Source organism: Falco cherrug, chromosome 12 (genome assembly GCF_023634085.1).
Source record: "Falco cherrug isolate bFalChe1 chromosome 12, bFalChe1.pri, whole genome shotgun sequence".
Taxonomy (NCBI): domain Eukaryota; kingdom Metazoa; phylum Chordata; class Aves; order Falconiformes; family Falconidae; genus Falco; species Falco cherrug.
In genome coordinates, this window is record NC_073708.1 from 28,479,967 (window position 1) to 28,497,047 (window position 17,081).

General features: G+C 40.2%; 1 protein-coding gene across 4 annotated transcripts in view; it reads right to left on the minus strand.

The window, feature by feature from the left end:
* TUT4 (terminal uridylyl transferase 4) overlaps positions 1 to 13,978 on the minus strand; it is a 50,066-nt gene extending 36,088 nt beyond the window's left edge. For 3 of the 4 annotated variants that reach the window (XM_055724635.1, XM_055724633.1, XM_055724634.1), the window contains exons 1-3: positions 13,830 to 13,978; positions 4,634 to 5,309; positions 2,831 to 2,994 (exon numbers count right to left, since the gene is read on the minus strand). In XM_055724635.1, the coding sequence (XP_055580610.1) occupies positions 2,831 to 2,994; positions 4,634 to 5,195 (726 nt within the window). In that variant the 5' untranslated portion in view covers positions 5,196 to 5,309; positions 13,830 to 13,978. The remainder of the gene's footprint in view (positions 1 to 2,830; positions 2,995 to 4,633; positions 5,310 to 13,829) is intronic. The other variant, XM_055724632.1, reaches the window with a different exon arrangement.
* Positions 13,979 to 17,081: the final 3,103 nt, after the last annotated feature.

A 17,081-nucleotide genomic window follows, 5' to 3' on the forward strand; every position in this document is an offset into this window, starting at 1 on the left:
GACAAGGCTGGGAGAGACAGAGTACACAAATGGAGAGCTGCCACCTGGGAGACCCCTGAGAGTCTGCAAGAAGCCAAGCCTCAGGAGATGATGTGAGGGGCACTATTTTCCTAGGGCCCAAGAGGAGATGCTGTGGAGTTTATTCAACCAGAAAACCACCACGAACTACTAGACCAAAAGGCAGAACAGACCACCTCTGCAAAGGTGAGGGGCTGCTTGCAAAATACTCCACTTTATCTGTCTCATCCTGCAGTTGTATTTTCTCACTCAAATAAAACATAGCTAGATTGGAAGCCTTTTGATATGCTCACTGCAAAGACAAAAGGGCCCCAACAAAAAGCCCTAGTTTTCCTCCAGACTTTATTTTTCCAATAACTGCTATCAGTTACCACTGGGAAAGAAAAAACCCTACTTAACATTTTCATCTTAATTCTAATAGGTCTGTATTTACTAAAATCGAAAAGTGTGCTGAAAACAGTGACATAACAATGAATGAACAGAGAACATTTTAAGACACTAAGGTAGACTATACATGACTTTAAAAAAATTGACTTGCTATGTGGAAATCTAAACCACTGCTAAATTTGGGGTTTTCCACCTACTGAGTTCGATCTTTGCTTTTGGGGAAAAAATGTCTGATATTCTCCAACTGCAGAGTAAATTTAAATTTAAAATAAAATAGTCATTATGCTTTTAATACTAAATCTTGTCATACTTATTTTCTAAGAGACAGAAACCTAGTAAGATGAAATTAAACATCCATTTGGAAAACAACTTATAGGTAGTTACACTCTAGCTCAGAAGATTCAAGTATATGATACCTGATGAATGAAGATTAAAAATATTTTACCACGCCTCTAAACCGGAATGAATATCAGCAATAACAGTATTTTTTAAAATTGGGTATACTTTACAATACTGATCTGCAGTATTATGTCAACAGATGTTGCCAGAAAGGTTGAATCATGTAAATCTTTTATTTTGCCTTCATTGTAAAGCCTTTTTTAATCATCTAGTTACACTTCACACCAATGAAAGGGGCAAGAACTCAAAACAGCAAGACAAAAAAAAGCTATGGACTACTCCTTGAGTAAGATAAGATGCATAGTTTGGATGTTTGGCTTGTTTGAAGCCAAGCCTCGTAAAATCCCTGAATATCTGTGCTTGGATATTCAGGGAGCTAATCCATCTCAGAGCCATTTGTATTTTAAAGAACTCAGAGAATGGAAATGTTCCAGATCACTAGGAAAGAAAAATTTAAGAATATCTTTAAAAGGCTAAAGAGGATGAGCCAAGGAATTAAGAGACCAGTCAGAACTAGCATCCAGAAAAATGCTGCAATAATTAAGTTATTAATAAGCACATAAGGAAAAAAAACAGGTCATAGGTGACAAACTGATCTGCTATGAACAAATTGCACTAAACCAATTTTAGGGTTGCTTTTTAAAAATAAAATCACAGGGCTTGAAGAAGCAGCAGCAGATGTTGTATCTTGAATTTTACAAAGTTTTTGTCACTTGTCATAGTATCAGTCTCAAAAGGAGACCCTAAATACTATCTAAATAAAGAACAGTAAGGTGGGAACAAAACTGCTCAGAAAACTCTCCTCTGAGCTCACATACCTAGACTGGTTCACCACCAGACTAAAAGTATCTGCCAAGTATTTTTCAACAGGAGTTCTTCTGTGGTCAGAAACATTCATATTTCTGTTGAAGACTTAGGAACTACGATAGAGGTTGTGCTGACTACAAATGTGAATGATACCAAGTTGGGAGAGGTTACAGAAGATGTAAACTACAACAGAATTTCAGTGATCACAACAAATTAGAGAAATTAAATAAATCAGATGCAATTAAATAATACCAAAGCAAAGTATCATTCCTCCTTAGCTATTATCAACTGCAGACAATACAGGGCTGGGAACATCTGACTAAACATTTCTTATGAAAAGGATATGGGGATGATTGCTGGTCAAACTACAAACCAACATCCTATTGCTGCTGAAGAGATCCTAAACATAAATACTGTATTGCGGGCAGATGAAGTCAGTTTTCCTCTTTATATGTAAGGCCTCAGCTGAAATCACATGTCCAATTTTGGATACCATTTACACAGTGGATGACTACAGAAAAGCAACAAGAATGAGCCACTAACTAAAAAACCCCTAAGAACAAAGAACAAAGAGTAAGTCTAAAGAAGGAAAGACTGCAGGAACAGCAATGATCTTTAGATGTGTAGAAAGTTGCAGAAAAATGTAATAAACCTGGGTTTATTTTCCTAGGACAACATATAAGGGATTAAAATGATAAAAAGAGACACTTACATTAGACAATAAGAAAAACTCCTGGGTTATCTGTACTGACTTTGAAAATTGTTTCACTGGAGGTAAGAACAGTTTAGACAAACATTTTTAAGGAGTCATCTTCAATATAGGTGAGTCAGACTGATGGAAGGCTAATATACTGAAGATACCACAAGGTTCCTTTTGATCCTGTATTCTGAGTTTCCAGATAACTAGACTGTCTAGAAAATCTTAGATAAGTAATGGAACTGCAGACATTTAGGTCTGCAGAATCAAAAAATACTGTTCTACAAAGGCCACACGTGCCACAAAAGGAACACTTAAGTTTCCAATCCATATCATCTGCCACAATGAATGACTAGTCAACTACTAGGGCTAATACCTTAGATCGCTGAAGTGATTCATTACAAAGAAGAAAGAAACAGAGGTAACAGGCTCTAGTAGAAATACCACCCAACCAGAAGTATGGTGATGATAATGAAAGAAGACACCCATTTTCTTTTTTATCTAATAAATAACTCAACCTACTTTTTCAAGTCGGGAGATATAATCTCTTTCCAGACGTTCTTCAGCTTGTTTCAATCCTAGCTGCTGTTCAGATGTCAGATTAGATTCATCAATAACAGCGGTGTTTTCTAAATAATCAGCTTCCAAAGCATGTTCTTTAGTTGATTCAGAATTCTTTACTTTATCTAGAGAAAAAAATAGTTACTTTCTTCAGAGTAACTCAAGGAGAGGAAAAGTGAAAATTAAGAGTACAGAGCAGTTAAGAGTCTCTCGCTAAGGAGCTAGCCATAAATTAGAGCTAAAAAAAATTTCTGTTTTTGTCCAAAGGCTAGTCAAAATCACCTTAGACGTTAGAATCTTTCCAGTATGTTAAACAGTATTTTGGAGAGACTTCAGAGACTAGTCTGCTACTAAGAGTGAACAGAGAATGTGACATCCTGATGCTCTACTATAACAGAAATAAGAACTTAAAAAAAAAATTATTTTTTTTTTTTACACAATACAATTTTTACTCAACATGTTTAATGAAACAGTCATAGAACTGCTTTAAAGACACTCGCCCAAATGATCTTACAGAGCCAGTCATCAGGCATTTCAAGCCTTCTATTTAGAAGGCTTCTGGAGTTACACCTGACCATACTGCGACACCTTGCCACCCACGGCTAGCAACCAGTGAGTTCTGCAACACTGCTACTCACAAACAGGCAGGTCAGTTCCGAAAGGCCAGTTCCTCCAGATGCCTATGAATTGTTCATAGTCCACTAATCTGTACAAACATCTACATCTTAAATTATTCCAGCAGTTTTTACATCAGCAAAAACAAGGGTTTATTTGTGGTTTGTTTTTTTTTTTTCCTTTTTCCTTTCCTTTCAAATGAGGTCTGTGCCCCAAGACTAGGCTAGGGATCAAAACTGAAAAAGTTTTCAAGTCCTGGTTTCTCAGTGACAGATGGTCCCTACAGTATAATGATGGTGGTCTACAAAGAGCTGACTGATCACAGGATGCTGACATTTCAACTTGTTTTTCCTGTTGAGTTTTATTAAGATAGATAAAAAAATATGCACTTTAATATTTTCATAGTATTTCCATACAAGCAACTGCTGTAGCTGTTGCAGTAGTGGGAAATACTTCAAATCTGCACTATCACATAACCTTACAACAGCATTTTTATTTAAAAAAACCCTTAATTCTGAAAAAATGTGACAAATCCTGAACTGAGTTAACCTGAAGTGAGGGCAAAGCCTGATCCATATATTTAATTCTAAAATTGAAAAATATGTATAAGAATTGAACACTTCTAAGAGTAATCACTGATGGTTGGTACATACTCCAGAATTCCCTAAATCAAAAAGCCATCTGCTAAAACGTATTTTAAACACTTTCAGTAACAAAAGGAGCACAACAATCACAGGGAAAAATGGTAAATATTTTCCCCCTATGTGTATAAAAAAAATTTTTCTTGCTGATTTTTCCACTGATCTTTCTGAAAAGCAGTAAGAGCTGGCATTTCCACAACTGGCAATGATATTATGAATGGTTCCCCCCTTCCAAGACACTATACTCACAAAATTGCCTGAAACCCACACATAGTATCTTGCAAAGATGTTCAGGTCTTAGGCATGAGAAGAAAGGACAGCTATTACCATAATCTCTTCCTCTCTAAGTAAGATGCTTGTATGAGAGCATATGTTCTCTCTAAACGCAATCAACAACGTATTTATGTGAAAAAAAAATATGTAAACACAACCATTTCAAAGCCCATTTCAGATTGCTAACGATTTTACCACAAGAAAACGGACTAAACCAGTGTTGAATAATACTCACTGAAGTCATCAGGCTTATGCTCCATTTTTCTTTGATCTGAAGCAGTCTTACCAGAATCACTGGTTTGATCAACATTAGTCTTCAAAGTATGAACTCCCAGTGGATTTTCCAGCATCAGTTTCCCTTTGTGTGTAGCTGTTAAGCTTTCTGCACTGACTCCATTCCCTGAAACATGGGAGCCTGGAAAGTTTTCTCCCACTGGTTGAGCTTTTGTCTGTTTCAGGTTTTCCACTGTGGCTGATAAGTTAGAAAATTTTTTTGCTTTTCCGTGACTTCGATCCTGAACGTTTGACCCCATATCTTTAGTTCCAGGAATACAACTATTTACTTTGCCTGATTTATTTTCTCCTTGTTTTTCAGAACAAGCATCATTTTGTTTACTTTTTTTGCTGCTATTCCCACTTGGAGAACTTCTCCCAACATCCTTTACAGATTTGTCATTTCTATTATGTTTATAATTCTGATTATTTGTAACTTTGACTGCTTTGCCTTCCTCACAGACAAGACGGACAGACTTCCTTGGGTCATGATTTCCATTCTTTGAGCTCCTGGCCTCTTCCATTATAGTGAAGACCTGCTTCCCCTGTCTCTTGAGACCACTTGAAGTGCAATTCTTCAGCAATTTGCGGTTGATTTTAAATCCACTGTGCAGGCAAGGATCGTAGCTGATTGTCTACTGAAGAAATAATGATAGACATTTTTAAACTGAAGGAAAAATATCAAAGCTCTGTGCAGACAATGCATTAAAATAAGCCTCTCTAAAGAAAAGCATAACTACAAATTATTATAGGAAGCATATTCCCCCCACAGGCAAAAGTGAATTTTCGTAATACATTCTGTATTAAAGTAAAACTCATGAAAATTTTTATCATCTTGACTTCTAGTTAAAAGAAGAGGGGATAGGAAGAGTTGAAAAATGGCAGAACATGGTAAAAAACACTCAGTGATAAACCTGCCAACAGCTTGCCTTTTTCTTTCCTTCCTATTTTTGGCCTTACGAAAAAAAAACCAAGAACCAAGATGTCTGCAACTACACTGGGGAAAAAAAAGAAAAAAAAAAATCTAACACATCTAAAAATACCACTCAATAAACATACAGCTCAAATTAGCCACTAGAGAAAACTAATTCAGTTTCCAGCAAGCAAGCTACATTTCATTAACTGATTAAAAAAAAATTTAGAGATATAGCTCAAAGAATAATAAACCTGACAATCACCTGTATCCACAGACATTTCAGCAAATTTCTGACACATACAATTCTCATATAAGTTAACTGCCATCAATTAAATAAGATTTTGCTTAGCCAAAAGAAACAAGAAATAGTAAATACTTTGTTTAGTTGCGGATTAACTTATCTAAACCTCAGTCTTTCAGATGGTATATCATCTGAGCTTTATGTTGGAGACAACTCAAAGATTGTTCTTCCAACAGGAAGCAAAGCATGAATAAGTCTGTAACTAATTATTCTTACTTATATAGAAAATGAAGGGGGAATTTGAAAAAAGAACTTGATTTTTTTTTAATTACCTTGAGATAGCAATAAAAAATTATGAGAATGAAGTATTAGACATAGAAGAAAATACATTTTATAAAACAAGAGCAAGATATGGCATTCAGAGTTTCTCTCTTTCCTGTCCAGCTACGTATTTGGTAGGTAAAAACATGATACACGGAAATTTCTGCATTTTAGAGAACCCATAAAAATAAGTAGCTTATAATTTAGCGAAGAAAAGGAATAATAGAAAAGTAAATGGATTACAACTATTAGAAATATAACAACGTACTTTTGTACTTACATATTAAGAACCAGAAGGAAGGATCAGATTAAAATGGCTGGTTAAAAAAACCCTTCTGAATATTATCAGTATAAAGGACAGTAATTTTTTTCTCAAGCTATATAATGTAGTTACTATCTCTCTCACTTTGAAAAGACACAAATCGGAAAATACTTCAGGACACAAAGCACATTAAAACTGGTTATGTTAAGCCTCTATTGACATAATTGAAAATACATATTATCTTTCAAAAATGAAAATCAAACAAAGAAACAAAGCCCACAAGAATTTTCATGAAGTTAATATTAGCATCATAGTCTTCAGTAAAATATAAAACTTAAAAAAAAAGGATAACCTGTATTTCTAAATTAATTCCATCAGCTAGTATTTTCTCTCACAAATACATTTAATTACTATTACAACTATTTTCTATTAAATAGTGATTACACCTGGCTCTTACTTCTAGACCAAATATCAAAGACCAAAAATTGAAAAGACTAAAAGTGCCTTTGGATTGTAGTCCGTCTTTCCCATAGCAGATCTCACTGGCTCAGCAGCAGGCACTACTGCCCACCTGTACCCGTGCTGCCCAAGTCTCAGTGTGGCAAGAAGAAGCCAGGGTCCCCACAGGTTGGCTAAATTATTCTAGTCTCTGACCATCAATATCAAACACTGCTCGATAGACTGATGCAATGTTACAGGTATGTACAGGATGTCGCTATCTTTAAACTGTGCTCTACCGTGATTTTTTTTTAATATAAAACCAGAAGAGAGAGTGAGATTTTTCAAATTCTAAACTATTCCTTATGTTATAGTTGCTCAACCTGAAGGGGTGGGGGTGGAAACCAAAAATAGAGAAAAAAAAAGCCCACACACATCAATTCCACTTTCATTTCTGGTTCATTTCTGACATCCACATCATCCTTCAACTCTGGACTGGAGTACACCAAAGCCACACTTCCTCATTCACTGAATAGTAGCGTAGGTCAGCACCAAGTGACAGGAGCAGTAACACCCTTTCTCCAACCCCGGCTACTTACTCCCAGTCCTCGGGCTGCTCCCTCCCTTGTGTAGTACTGCAGCGAACAAAACCAGAAAACCAATCCAGCTTAACATAAAGCTGGCACAAGGGAGGAGGAGGAGCACGAGCTGGTAATAACAAACAACTAGTAGGGTGGGGACAACTTCTCTTGGCACCACTTCCAGCTTCAAGCTACCATGAAACTCCAGCGTTGGAGGAAAAATGGGGCTTCATATTGCTTTGCTTTTTTTAAGTGTCATATTGTTAGATTCATATTTTGCAAGAAGGTTTAAAAAAAACCAACACAAAAATTCTACTGTAGGCTCAAATGATTTGATCTCATCCATTCGATAAAATACAGTTATATTTTCAAAAGGAATTCATAAGCTTTAATCAAATATATAAATGTGATGGGGAAAAAAGGTAACTGTTCATAAAAGCTGTAACGCAGGTAACTGCATACTGTGATAACATTACATACTAAGAAAGTGAGTGTAATCAAATGCAAGTATTTAAGGTTAAAAAGCACAGATAGTCTTTGTTCCTACAAAGTATGAAGATAGGTCATGAAATTTCATAAAACAAGAATATTTCATACAAAAACAACTTACTTCACAATGAAATTCAGAATCTGAAATGCAAGTGCAATAATGTTATTGTACTTTGGGATTTTTTTGCGTTTTTCTTTTGTTCTTTAATACTGAAATGATTTAACAAACAAAAAATCATCTAAACTTTTTTAACATACTCAATAGTAACCACAGTACCATCTCACAAAGAACTGCAATGTAAACCAACTAGTGAAACTTAACAAGAAAAACCAAAAAAACAAAGAAAGAAACAAAAAAGACCACCACTGAACCCCAGACGGTCTCAAAAAGATCCTTCCTCCTCTGTCAGATATTGGTCATCTACATATGACAGAGGGGAGGAGGGAAGGGAGTGCCTCCAAAAAGAGTAACACAGTTGGAAACAAAACACTAGGGTGGGGTGAATCAGTGCTGAGGTGGCATCTTTCTAGAAACCTGGATGGCACGTCTTATGCACAAGCTCAGGCTCATGCCAAATTGCCAGACCTTAAATCAAAGAATTTTCTCCCAGGCAGACTGGCAAGAGTTTTTACCTGCATCTGCAAAGTGGGATATGATTCACATGTTGAAATCATTTCAGTGTATTTAATTTATTAAATATTCTGGTGTTACGGGGGACTCTGTTGCCCCTGCTTTCTGAACGTACAGTGCCCGTCTCTCCTCTGAAATCAGCTCTTTGTAGAAAACTAATCTGGCTGAAACACAACAGCTTGAAGTCAGACAAGATACCATCCAACCTATTAGGCCTATACATACCTACAACAACCAAATTAAAAATGGTTAAAATCAGCTTCACCTTCACCACTGCAGAATGCATTTTAGATTCACTAAAGGAAGGAACGACACTGTTTCACTTTCACTTCTGTCAGTTTCTTTTGTTGCCTCCTTCTCGCAGACTAGCATTAGAAAATTCTGCATTTGAATTGCAAAAACCTCAGGGTAAGGCTTACTTCCAAACAGGAAACAAAACCAACAACAACACAAAACCCACCACACTTTCAAGATATTTCTACCCACTGCCCTTCCACTCCTTCCTCTCCAGTTGTTCAACTGCATTTAACTCCTTCAAAAGCATACATCTTGGGTCAGACTACCATTAACAGGGCCTCTTCAAAGATGAAGGCTAAGCTAAACTGTGAGCTCTTGCATTCTGAGTCGCTCTTCTGCAAAGCATTTCTTTTTTCAATCATTTCATTACCAGCAGAACTGAATGGACCAGGTTTCCTACACATCCCATTTTGTACTCCTCTCTCACTCTCCCAATCGCAGTCCATTGGGCAAGCAGGGGATAAATATATACTGCAGCTGAAGGAACATACACACTGACCGATTTCTTGGCTACTCCCTAAGAGGAACCGTAACTTCCTCCTGCTTTCCCCTCAGCAGACCCCTCCTCTGCTGAGGTATGATTCTTCCAGAAAACCTACAGAAACTAAACAATCTTTTGACGTTACTTCAAATAGGTTCTAAAATTTGGTCAAACTGGCTGAAATGTCCAAAACTAACGACAAGAGTGTAGAAGAGCAGCTAAAGGAAGAGAACAGTCTCATAGGTTTCGTTTCCCCAGGGAGTACTAGATTAACTATAAACAGCTAAAGTACTACAAACATAATTATTATCAACCTGTTTCTATAAAACACTCCCTCCTTGAGATAGAGAGACTTGTATTTTATCTGAGACCTGCTTTTATCTGTCCCATTATGATTGTCCCTTAAGCTCAAATCTCCCCAGCCAGCCTTCCAACAGTAAGTGGGGCGATTAACCTCATTCCCCCCACCCCCTCACCTGATTACCAATATAGCCCAGCTGAACTTCCTCAACAAAAATACAAGGAAATTCAGCAAACAAAGGTTACAGCCACAGACTGGAACAAAAAGAAAGGTCATCTTCTGCACTCTGCTCAGATTGCAGCACAGGTAATGTCTACAGACAGCCTTATGTGTGGTGCGGTGGTGGTGGTGTCTCTATTCTGTTTACAGCATTAGGCCTATTTTTGTGTCTTAAGGGCTTCTACAAATCATTCAGGCTTCTCCCATATTCTATGCCAATAGTTTAGGAAAAGTTATCACACGTTTATGTTTGTTTTATGATGAACTAGACATAACTTAGTACAAACTATTATCAATCCTGGATGTTTTTCCACACTTAAAACTATCAGAGATTACTGGCCACTGAAGCGCCTCAAGCTCCACCAGCAATAAATCCACCAGTATTCTTAGCAACTAACTTAAGTGCTATGTAGCCTTTCAGGCCTTCCTGTTCCTACAGGCTACAGAATATAGGCTAGTAAGCATAATACTACCAAAATCTATCTAGAAGGAAGCCAGTGCAGTACACACAAAATTTAACACACAAAACAGGGATGCAATAAAACTAGCACTCTGGGTTTACTAAAAATACATAACTCAGTAGGAAGCTCTGCTGTTGTATTTGCAACATGGAGGACTGAAAACTTGCAAAGAGTAGTAACCAGATAAATAAGCTTGTGTGTGTGAGTGTATATATATAAACTGTAACAAGATCATATCTGAATTACAAAAGTACTGCTGAGTAACTGAAGTAACAGGAAAGGCTTTGCTCAACACAAAACTGAGTAACATCTAGGTGCAAATATCTTAAATTATGAAATGAGCAGAATATGCTGGATAGGAGATCCACACAAGATGAGCTTGTTAAAGATTATTCTCTCTTTGCATTGACACCTGCTGTCTTTTCTGCAACACAGTATGACTCACTGAGAAGGTAAGAAAGGCACGCCACCAGACGCCAAGAACTACCACTTTCTGAAGATACTACTGCTGATGACTCTTGTTCCTAACTCCGGAAAGCCATTCTCTCTGTCACACCAGCTGTATAATTAAGTTACAATGGCTTCCCTTACCTCTGTATTTCATATAAAGATTCCTAATGCTTTAATATGTTTTGGTTCTGATCTAGGTTTTACTGTAATAGTCCTTTAAATGTTTCACAATCAACCTAAGCAAGCACTGAAGCCAGAAGAGGGGTACCACCTGCCTCAAATGTGGCTGTATGCTCTAAAATACATGCTGCTGTAACCAGATCAGGAACCTAATCCAAAGTAGTTCTAACTTCAAAAACAAACACAGACAGCATTTGTACCAATACAGGTGAGGAGGCTGGAAAACCCCGGTACAGCGTGGCATAGGCTTAAAAGTCTTCTCAGAGGCCTGAACCGATCATGAAACTGGTTTATATGACTGCTATACATTTTAACTCCATCTACCCATCTTATTCTTAAACGTTCATTTATACTTCGCGCTTATCCTAAATAAAAATACTGCAGTCTGTATCTGTGGCATAGTTTATCTGGATCTTGTAATTAAGCAATAGAGATCCTTTCACCCAAACGCTCATCCCTGAGGAAGGGACAGCCTTTGAGCTACTTCCTATCAGCCACAAAGTAGTTCACAAACTACAGCTAAAGCAAATGGATCTTCCAGCAGCATCCTTAAGCCTCCTTTACCAGGATCCAGCACTTTCACTACTGAAAGAAACGTGCTGAAAACCACTACTTCAGAAAAGTTGCCAAGAATATATCCATACAGTTGGCACACACTGACTCACAACAGTTTGTAACTCAAAACTGATTTCAGACTCCCAAGTCAAGCTTTGCTGACACCAAAACCTAAAACCTGAAAATTACTGCTTGCTGGAAATAGTATTTCCTACACCAACAGAAATAAAAAGTAAAATCTAAGGACATCTGATAAATTGTTTTTTTTCCCAAAGATTTGCTAAAACATTAGAATCAGAATTATGAACCAAGGATACACAGTATGAGTACATACACATGTATGCGTGCATTACTGGTTAAAAAAGAAAGTAAAATTTAGAATAATGTGTGTTGTTACAAAATTTAAGTAATAGGTTTTCAGTACTTCTAAGTTAAAAGTTACTGAGCTATCATTTATGTGCAATTAAACAATTTATCAAACAACATACAATATAGTCTTAATATGCCAAAAGCATCAGAAATGTTGACTTTTCCTGGGTGGCTTCCATTCTGCAAATTAATCTGCTAAGCAAACTGCAGGATCCTTCTATGAGTTCTCAGTACGAGTCAGTGCCAGTATTACATTATTTCACTAAGACAGGGACACAAATAAAGTTGATTTAGTAGAAATGCTTTGTAAAATTTAAAAAGCAAGCACTTTTGACTACAAAACAGAATATACTCTCAGCTGGGCAAAATTTTGAACAGCTTTAGAGTACCAATATGAATACATAATCCAAAACCTTTACCCTGACAAGCAGATCCACAAGACGTTTAAGAGGCGCTCCCCAGGGATATCTTGATTTTAAGTAGGACACAGGGAAATCCTGCTCCCCTTTCTCTTTTTCCCAGTAGCAGCAATTCCCTTCAGAGGGAGAACCAGGTTAGGTGCCCCACTGCATCCAGCAGCTGCTTTTCCTCTGCTAGTTGAGATATGAGAGGAAAAGTCCCAGTTGTTTTCTGTGCAAGAACAGAAGACAGAAGGAACTTTCTGATCCCTCTGTACACATATTCTGGGAACATATGTCAATGCATATATTCTGGGAAATTATAATTAAGCCCAAAATTAATTTTATGAAGGTATTTTCACTAGAACAAGAAAATTATTTTAAAAGCTCACTACAAAACTGATGTTTGTAAAGAAGACCTCTCGCTCCTAATAGAGCCTTCTGCCAGATACTGTAATTAAGTGATATTTCCATGGCTGGTTTACTCTTCTAATTTATGAAAACAATTATGTCATAACCATCTGGGGTCATCTACCCAAAAAACACCTACTGAAACTGTAAGCACAAGTCAAACAAAACCAGAAACAACGTGTGTCCTCTATTTTCAGGAAATGCAGTGACTCTCGAATGCACAGCACAGCGCTCAGGAATCGGTGAGACAGAGGTGGCACAAAGACATAAAAATTTATTAGATCCGTACATAGATATAATTATCTTTTTAACGTACTAATCCCTACCTTACCCTAAATCTGATTAGATTGTTCCTCTGCGTGTTATGAGGTCATCCTCTTTTGATATACTCAGAGACAACCTTAAAAGCAACAAGGCCTCAGGTGATATGACACATTCAGCCAACTGGCAAATTGCAACATATTGCAAAAGCAGAAAAGTCGTTCAGCTATTATTTGTATACAAGATAAGCCAACAAAAGAGCACAAACAGAGGCAAAGGGATGCCTGTGTGTCATTTCAGGCACATCATAACCCATAGAAAGGAGAACCTCTCACTTGGGCACGGCACAGTGGAGGGGGCACGGCTCGCCAGGCCGGCCCAGGACAGAGGGGCATTTCCCCGGGGGGGCCGCACCGATTGCAATGGTCTCTCCTCCCGCCCAGTATTTAATTCTACAGGGCGTGAGAACAACAAGCCGAACGCAGCTCCTGCCCGGCGGGCACTGCCCTCCGGCCGCCCGCCCCCCGGGATGCGGCCCTGGGGCCGGCCCCGGCTCCCCGCTGACCTTGGGGCCGCCAACACCCCCCCGGCCGAGCCCGGGGCCCCCGGCCGGGCGTGCGGGGCAGCCGCAGCGCCGCCACCCCGCCCGGGCGCGGGGCAGGAAGGCCGCTACGGGCCGGCAAGGCGGGGCGCGGGCAGGAGGGCCGGGGCAGGGCGGAGCCGGTGCGCCGCAGGCTGAGGCGGGGGGCGCCGGCGCGGACAGCCCCCCACCCCCCCGAGCCCGCCTCCCCCCGCCCCGCTCGGGGGGAGAGAGCGGAGCGCGCCCAGCCACCCCCACCCCTCGGGGGAGGCCCAGGAAGCTGGGCGGAGCCCCCCCGGCCCCTGGAGCCCGGTACCTGGCTGCGGCGCTAGGGGTGCCGGGGCTGCGCCCCCGCCATGCCCGGCTCCAGCTGCTGGAGGCCCCGACGCCAGCGGCTCAGTCCGGCCCGGCCGCCATGTCAGCCGCGCCGCGCGATGCATTGTGGGGCGAGGGCGGGAGGGAGAGCCTCGAGGGCGGGCGGCGCTGCCGGGCGGGCGTGGGGCGGCTGTCGGTGCCCCAGCCCCTGCCCTGCCCTGCCCGGCGCGGCCCGGCTTCCAGGGCGCCCCCCTCCCATCTCCCTCGGGGCCTCCTGCCCCCAGTGCCGCAGGGGAAGCAGGGCCGGCAGAGGACGCAGCCCAGTTCTTTCCTTACGCACCCCCCCAGCCGCCCTGTTCTCTCCCATTTTCCCCCCGTATTTCAGGCCAGGCCTCTCTTCGCGCACGCCGGGCCCCAGGCCCAGCGGAGCAGGGTTAGGGCCCGCTGGGAGGCTCTGCCGCAGCCTGGGCCTTGTTTCCCCCTTCCCCAGGGCTTTCCCCCCCCCCCCCCCCCATTCCCCTGCTCCCGCCGCCGCTGGGGAGCGGGGCGGGTGTTCTGAGCACAGAGCAGCCTGCGGCAAGCAGAGGCACGGGGGGGGGGGGGGGGAGGGAAATGGCTGCCGGGCCCCTGACCTTGGCTGCGGCGCTGGCCCCGGCAGCCGCTAGGGACCGCGCCTTGGCCGGCACTTCTGGCAGTTCGGCAGGTCTCGGGGGAGAAGGGCCGGCCCGCCTGGCCCTTGGCAGTGCTTAGGGTGACCTGAAGAAATTGGCAAGTGCTGTGTAAGGCAAATCTCGCTGTGATCCAATACAGTGATACCTCCTTCTTGGCAGTGAAATGTCATGTTGGCACTTCCTAGCCCAGGCTAAGGAGGCCTTTCCAGAAACACAAGGCGTGTAAAAGATTAATGTTGGACTACTAAAACGGTTCCAAGGACAGTATTAATAATGTGACTAGTAGTGCTGGAAACACTTCTTCAGAGCATCTGTGTATGTAAACAAAAGTTGCAAAATCTGTAATACTGGGTTCCATAAAATACTGGCAAGACATACTTCTGAATATATTGTGACCTTAGTGCGATCTTTAGGGCTAGTCTGCTTTTTTGTGGTTCACTTCAAGTTCACCCTTTACTAAATTAGGATTGGAGAGCTCAGGGTATTGCTAATGGGATGTGCAGAGCTTTCACCTTTAGGAACAAGAGCCAGTCCAGGTCTGGTCAGCAGTGACAGGAATTGCAGTGCTTCGATGCTGTTCGCAGGACAGCTGAGGTTAGCTGCATGGTGGCTTCAGTCCAGTCCTATTTGACAAAGATTTTTCTTAGATTTAGTAGGCGAAAAGTAAATTGCAAAAGTAACTAAATGACACTTGCTACTGGATACAGTCCTCCTAGATCAACATTTAGACATGCTAGCGAGCAAACGCACACCAGTTTGCAAACCTGACTGGCATTTTTCCTGCAAGCTGAAATTTATTAGACTGTATCAGATTTAGTTCAAATAGTTGGATCAACTTTAATATGAAATGTTAATGTAGTTTGGCTCTGAAAACTTGAGTCATTATAAAGCCAACAGTCTTTGACATAGTCCCTCTCTGACTGTATTCAGGAAAAAGTCTTTCTTCTTTGCTGATGTTAAAGAATGCTGTATTGCATGAAACATGGCAGTAAAAGAGGAAGCTGAATTCTACTGCCAGCCAGCCATTATTTAAAGAATTCCCAATTCAGTGCCAGTGATCAAAAAATTTCGGATTCTGGGCTCAGTTTGTGGGAGAAAATAGAATTCTGAAAGCCACTAAATTTCATCTAGGAATCGGAGACAATAATCATAAAGCTGCAGGAAGCATAAAGTCCCTTTCCAGACCAAAACCTTGCTTGTCTCATGTTGCAGTACGATGCCTCATTTTTAGTCCCATACTCAAACTACAACATTATCCCTCAAAAAAATGTAAAAATATATTGTAGATTTATTTTTAATTTTCTGGCAAAAAATGTTTATGTTGAATTATTTTTCTTGTTGGAATAATTTTTAAAATTATTTTTAGACATTAGTAGGGTTCTTAATTTATTTAAATATATATACTCTATTGAAGGCCTTATTCTCTGTCTCCAGCTGTGTCTGAAGAAACTCTAAAGTTTTTTATATAATTTATTTATAAAATGAGGAAATCATATTTGACTGTCATCTAAAGGAAAGGTTCTTGGTCAGTACTACAGCCAGGAAAGTATATGTAAAGATGAGAACTTCAGATGGTTGGCACAGGGTATCTTCCCCGTAGACAGCATAGTAGAAGATTTTCCATCTATATATTCTTGTAGCATATTGCATTATTTCTTGATGCTGTATGTGTACTTAAGCTGGAGTACATAAAAAATTACAAATCTGAGATGTTTAAAAACTAAAATTAAATTTTAGAACTAGTTATACACGGCTTCTCCACTTTCAGTAATACCACTTATGCTTGATTTTCCTAACCAAATTTAATCAGGATGTCAAAGACCTACCAAAACTCAGTTAAAAAAAATATCACAGAATGAGATTACAAAATGCAATTTGCTTTTCAAAATATACATTTCCAATATGCCTTGGCTGTGCTACTTAAATGTTTTCTGTAAATCACTACATTTTGCTATTCTTTGCCAAGAATTATCAGAATTATAGGCATGGAGGACCAGTTTCTCCATCCAAGAAGAAATCGATGACCATCAAATGCTTTCTATTGTTGTTACTTTGTATATGCAAATCCTTTTCTTCCAGCAGACATAGTAGCAAATTGTACAAATGGCTATTTTTTTTCTTGCAGAAAAAAGCAAGAAAAAAAAGTTGCACTGAAGCACTGGTTTGGCTCTGTATATCTGAAAGCTTTGGTACCAAATTCAGTTCCTGATGCCTAATACTGCTTTCTTGTGGTATTCTCTTTGGTAACATGGTTTCTCCCAGATCACACTGTGAAGACCAGTGGTCTGGCCACTGCCCGCGACCCAGGCGCATGCAGAGATTAATTTCCTGAAGGCTTGGCTAATGGTGCTCCATTTCACAGGATATCGTGCATGGCATGTTTGTAATTCTGTTACTGCTGACTGTATGCTGTGACTCGTTCAGAACACTTGCATCAGTAACCACTAGCAACCATGCCACTGGTATCCTTTGACATTACACTAGATGCTATAGTTAGTATACTGAAAAAAGGCACTTGCGAATCCATCAAAAATCACAGTAACTCTGTCCCTTATTTTCCTAGGGCATAGTTAAAGCAGATC